The sequence below is a fragment of the Caenorhabditis briggsae genome (assembly GCF_000004555.2).
Source record: "Caenorhabditis briggsae complete genome, chrIII, whole genome shotgun sequence".
Taxonomy (NCBI): Eukaryota; Metazoa; Nematoda; class Chromadorea; order Rhabditida; family Rhabditidae; genus Caenorhabditis; species Caenorhabditis briggsae.
In genome coordinates this window covers 10,793,841-10,799,275 of record NC_013490.2, presented here as the reverse complement: position 1 = coordinate 10,799,275, position 5,435 = coordinate 10,793,841, and the positions used below count along the sequence as shown (strand labels likewise).

General features: G+C 40.3%; 1 protein-coding gene across 1 annotated transcript; it reads left to right on the top strand.

Moving 5' to 3' along the window:
- Positions 1-1,478: 1,478 nt before the first annotated feature.
- On the top strand, positions 1,479-4,539 carry Cbr-emb-8 (the record flags this gene model as incomplete). Its single annotated transcript, XM_002646982.1, has 5 exons — positions 1,479-1,597; positions 1,780-1,873; positions 1,925-2,609; positions 3,403-3,965; positions 4,015-4,539. The coding sequence occupies 5 exons, from the start codon at positions 1,479-1,481 to the stop codon at positions 4,537-4,539; spliced, it is 1,986 nt and encodes a 661-aa protein (XP_002647028.1).
- Positions 4,540-5,435: the final 896 nt, after the last annotated feature.

The window sequence follows — 5,435 nt, the reverse complement described above, 5'->3', positions numbered from 1 at the left end:
GTTTCTCACTGCGCGGGGAATTCAAATTTTATTTTATTTTTAACGCCGTTTTTCGGGGATTTAGGATTTTTTTCCGAATTTTTTCGCAATAATATTAGGAAAATACATATTTTTTGAAACATTTTAAGGCAATAAAAATTTTTGGTCGGAGTCCCCCTTTAAAATCAAAAATCATCTCTCCCCGTTATATGATTCTTTTCAAAATGAACTTGATAAGAGACACATAGACGCAGACACACTATTCTTTTCAAAACGATAAGGAGCGGATTTTGTAGTGAATGTCACTTTTATCACATAATGTTGTCTCCACACAGAACACAAATACCATATCTATTTTTTGTGTAGTCTAAAGCGCTGAAGTGATATAAAATGAAATAATTGAAGATGTTTAAGCAGAGAAATGCCTGTTATCAGTTGTGTGACCTTGTTTTCAAAATTGAAGTGAAAATGTGCTTAAATAGAGAAAATAGAGAACAACTTCCTGCCTAAAAAAGTATTTTTCTTGTAAATCGAATCATTTTGTTCCCGATCTTCTGACCATTCTCTCCCCAACTCAAATCACAGTGTCAAGCATAAACCCCAAAAAATATGATGCAAGTTAAAACGTCTCTCTTACCTCTTTCTCCTTACTATCTATAAAAAACTATCGTTCAGTGAGTGGGCAAACAGAGTCTTTCTGACTCTTTGCCTCTTGTTTATTGCAGTCGCTTTGACAATTCTTGAGTCTTTTTTTTGCTCTCAAATACAATATTTCGAATCGAATTGTACAGAACAAAAATGAAAACAATCATCGACTAATTCGCCTCGTGTGTGTAATGCCTCTCTCCATTGATGTCTATAGAAATCGAAAATTTCACTTCCTTCTGATGACTTTTTGTTTTTTTCACTTCCTCAACTAAATTTTTTGATCTTTTTGTCACAGGAATATTCAGATTTTCAACAATTTTTATAACAAAATCGGTGAAAATTGAGAAAAAAAGTGCAAAAATGTTATTCCGCTCGAAACCCTGAGAAATTTTATCGCATGCGCCTTTAAGCTACCGCATGTAATTAATTCCGATCGAAACCACAATTAAACTTTTGGCATGCGCCTTTGACGTACTGTAGTTCAAAAACTTCAAATTTCGAACAAAAATTCGCATTTTGATCCCCAGAATTTCCCGGAATATTCCGACAATTGCCGATTAAATATCCCACTTTTTCAAATTGTAAAATTGAGAAAAATAACTGAAAATTAAAAACAAATCTTCGAAATCACAAAAAAAAGTAATTCCGCTCGAGACCCACAGCAAAACTTTTCGCATGCGCCTTTGAAGTACCGCAGTTAAAAAAAATTTTCGCTTTGATCCCGAAAATGGTCGCAATTCTGTTCCAAACATCCCTCTGTTCTTCTCATTTTTTCTGCTTAAAATTTCTTCCTTCTTTTTCTTGTTCCAGGTAAAAATTGATTTCTTCCAGAAGCCCCCTCTCTCCCAAAAATGCTCTCCTCGATTGTGTCGAGTGTCGACACATCGGATCTCGTGCTGCTCACACTACTCGTCGGAGGAGCCATCGTCTATTTCGTCTCCAAGTATCTCAACCAACCATCGTCAAGCAGGTACGTCATCGCGGAAGGGAACGGTTTGAAATTTGGCACTCAACCGAATTTGAACGCTTAGAGCGGTCGCTTTCAGCTGAGTATCGACTCAACAACGTCATCTTCTTTTGTCAAATTCAATTAGTCGTGTACTTTGACTTCACTGATCAACTGACCTGTCTGATAACTAATGACCATTTCAGGTACTCCCCAACAGTGGCATCAGTCACACCGTCAGCTGTGGCCTCTAAATCGAATCAGTCATTCATTGATCGCATGAAAAATGAGAACCGACAGGTAAAATAGAAAATTAGAGAAGGAGAGTTCCAATTTTGATTTTTTTTTTAGGTCCTCATCATGTACGGATCTCAAACAGGAACCGCCGAAGAGATGTCGGGACGTTTGGCAAAGGACCTGACCAGATATTCCAAGAAGGCAGTGGTAGTGGACCCTGAAGATATTGAAGTCGAAGACCTGGCCCGTCTTACTGAGGTCGAAGATGCTCTTTTGGTTCTCTGCATGGCCACTTATGGAGAAGGAGATCCAACTGATAACGCTGTCACCCTCGTTGAGTATCTGAATGCGGGAGACTGTGATTTGAGCGGTGTTCGATTCGCGGTTTTCGGATTGGGAAACAAGACTTATGAGCATTTCAATGAGATTGGAATTCAAATGGATAAACAGCTGGAGAAGCTCGGAGCCAAGCGAATTTTCCATTTGGGACTCGGAGATGACGATGCGAATCTGGAGGAGGATTTCATGATTTGGAGAGAGGCATTCTTGCCAAAAGTAGCAGAGGAATTCGGATGGGAACTAAATACAGAGGCAGAGACTATGCGGCAGTATCAGTTGGAGCCAGTTGAGGAGGGAAAAGCACTGTTCAAGGGGGAATTCGGAAGACTTGGAGCTTACGAACGGCCACGTCCACCATTCGACGTCAAGAATCCATATCTGGCGACTGTGGCGATCAACGATGAGTTGCACACTGAGCACTCGGATCGCAGTTGTAGACATATTGAATTCTCGGTTGAAGGTGTGTCTTTTTTTTTTAATTTATCGCAAAACCTGTATTAGAAGGACAGTTTCATTCATTGTTCCAAGGTACCGCCAGAGGTCCCTTCTAATACAGTGGCCTTTCAATTAGAGGGCCGCTCTTCTATTTTTTCAGCCATTTTTTCCAAAATATTTCATCGACAAATTCGTCGAATTTTCGTTGGAAATTCATGAAAATCTAGCGATTTCACCAAGATTGAGCAAGTTTTTCATTGAAATCTAGTGTTTTAACAACAAAATTTCTATTAAATTATGAAATTTCCGGAACATTTTTCGTTGAATACGTACGGAAATTTTTAGCTTTAAACGAAACGTTTTCAAGAGGACCTTTCTATTAGAGGGACCTTCAATTAAAGGGGCCCTTCTAATACAGGTTTTACGGTAAACATTTTGGAACATTTTCGGGGAAAAAATTTCCGAAAAAATTCCACATTTTCATAGAAATTTTGTTGAAAAAAATCTATTTTATTCTATAACTAGCTCAAGTTATGGTGAAATTGGAAGATTTTCATGAATTTTGAACGAGAATTCGCAGAGTTTTCCGCTGAAAAGAATCGGAAAAATGACCGGAAAAATAGAAGAACCCTCTCTAATAGAAAGGCCCCCCGGAAGTACCTTATAAGAATAGAAGGACTGGCTCTTCTAATACAGGTTTTACGGTATTTTCTCAAGCAATGTTCTTTCATTTTCGGCCGAATTTTAGGTTTCAGACAGCTAGATACAGACTAGACACAGAAAAAAAATCAGAAAACATTATAATAAGCACATTCCAGGATCCCGAATCCGCTACGAAGCTGGTGACCATCTCGCAGTGTTCCCAACCAACGACTCTGCCCTCGTCGACCGTCTCATCTCGATTCTCGACTTCGAACCAGACCGCACATTCCGTCTAGTCAACGTCGATGAGGATGCATCGAAGCGTCATCCATTCCCATGCCCAACCACTTTCCGAACCGCTCTCTCGCACTACGTGGATATCTGTGCTCCAGTCAAATCCCATGTCCTCAAAGCAATCAGCGAGTACTGTACTGATGAGAGTGAGAAGGAGTACTTGAATAAACTATCGGTTGCCAACGAGGAAGGACTCAAAGAGTACGCTCGGTACATTGTCAAAGAACGACGATCGATTGTCGATGTGTTGACTGATCAGAAGACGTGCAAACCGCCAATCGAGTATCTTCTCGAGCTGCTGCCGCGTCTTCAAGCTCGCTACTACAGTATCGCATCGTCGCCACGTGTTAATGAGGAGAAGATTGCAGTGTGTGCAGTGGTTACAAAGTATACCATTGGTGATAGATTGATCAATGGAGTGTGTACCAGATACTTGACCACCAAGGTTTGAATTTCTCTAGAATTCTCATTTCTCAAACTCTGAATCTTTCCAGGATGCCGGTTCCAAGTCTCCAGTCTTCGTCCGTAAATCCACAATGCGTCTCCCACACCGTACAACCACACAAGTGATCATGATTGGTCCAGGAACTGGATTCGCCCCGTTCCGTGGCTTCCTCCAAGACCGTCAATTCCATAAGAACGCTGGAAAAGAAGTGGGAGCGATGCACTTGTACTACGGGTGTCGTCATCCGGACCACGACTACATTTACAAGGAGGAGCTGGAGAAATTCCAAGAGGACGGAGTGTTGACCCACTTGAATTGTGCATTCTCTAGAGCTCAGGAAAAGAAGATCTACGTACAAGACCGTCTTTGGGAGACACGCGATCGCATTTGGGAATCCATCAACGCCGGGGCTCACGTCTACATTTGTGGAGATGCTCGTAACATGGCTCGTGACGTTCAGGCGACACTCCAGAAGATCTTCAGAGAAGTCGGCGGAAAATCCGAGTATGATGCTGTCGCCTACTTCAAGGACATGGAGAAGACTAAGAGATACCAAGCGGATGTCTGGTCATAATTTAGTCCATTTTTTCCTTATTTTCTCAATTCAATTTTCAGTACTTTCAGTTTGTTAGACAACTTATTAACCATTATTTTTCCTTTTTCTGTGATAATTCCCCCTTTTTCCAGAAAAAAATCATTTGAATTTCGGGTATAAACACGCCTCTCTTCCGCCCCCTTCTTCTTTGTCTTTTTTCCCTCTACTAAGCACCCGTTTTCGTATTTTTCTTCGTGTCTCTTTTTTCAGAAAATTTTGTCAAATATAAATATAACAGCATCCGAATACCTTATTTTTTATATTAAAAAACATTGAAAAAAAAGAAAATTTTCAACGATTTTTTATCGTTTTTCCAATGCAAATCGCAGAAAAATGAATTAAAATTATGAAAAAAACATGGAAAAAACGATGAAAATCGTCAAAAAATAGAGAAAACAGTCTGAAAATAGCTTTAAATGCGAGACCGTACGAATCGGGGAGACACCCTAAAGCGGGAGACACGAAAGCGGGAGACACGATAGCGGGAGACGAAATTGCTTACCGTACTACCGTTGATTCCCAAACCGAGAGTAACCAAACGGCCGAAAATAAAAAAGGTCTCAAAATTTTTAAAACATATTTTCATTTATCTCGGGTATTTTATTCACAAATTTACTGAAAAATAGCCTAATTTTTTACAATGGAACGGTGGATTACGGTAAGCACCCCCGCCCTTTCTCCTCTTTNGTCTCCCGCTTTNGTTCTCCCGCTTTTGGGGAGACCGTACCGATTGGAAAGATTTGAAATCCGAAAGAAACGAAAGCGAAAGAAACGAAACCGTAAGAAACGAAACGGAAAGAAACGAAACGGAAAGAACGCTAAACCGTGCACAGTTTTGCTAAAATCGCGTGCGCAGGCTGCAAAAAAGGGCGGAG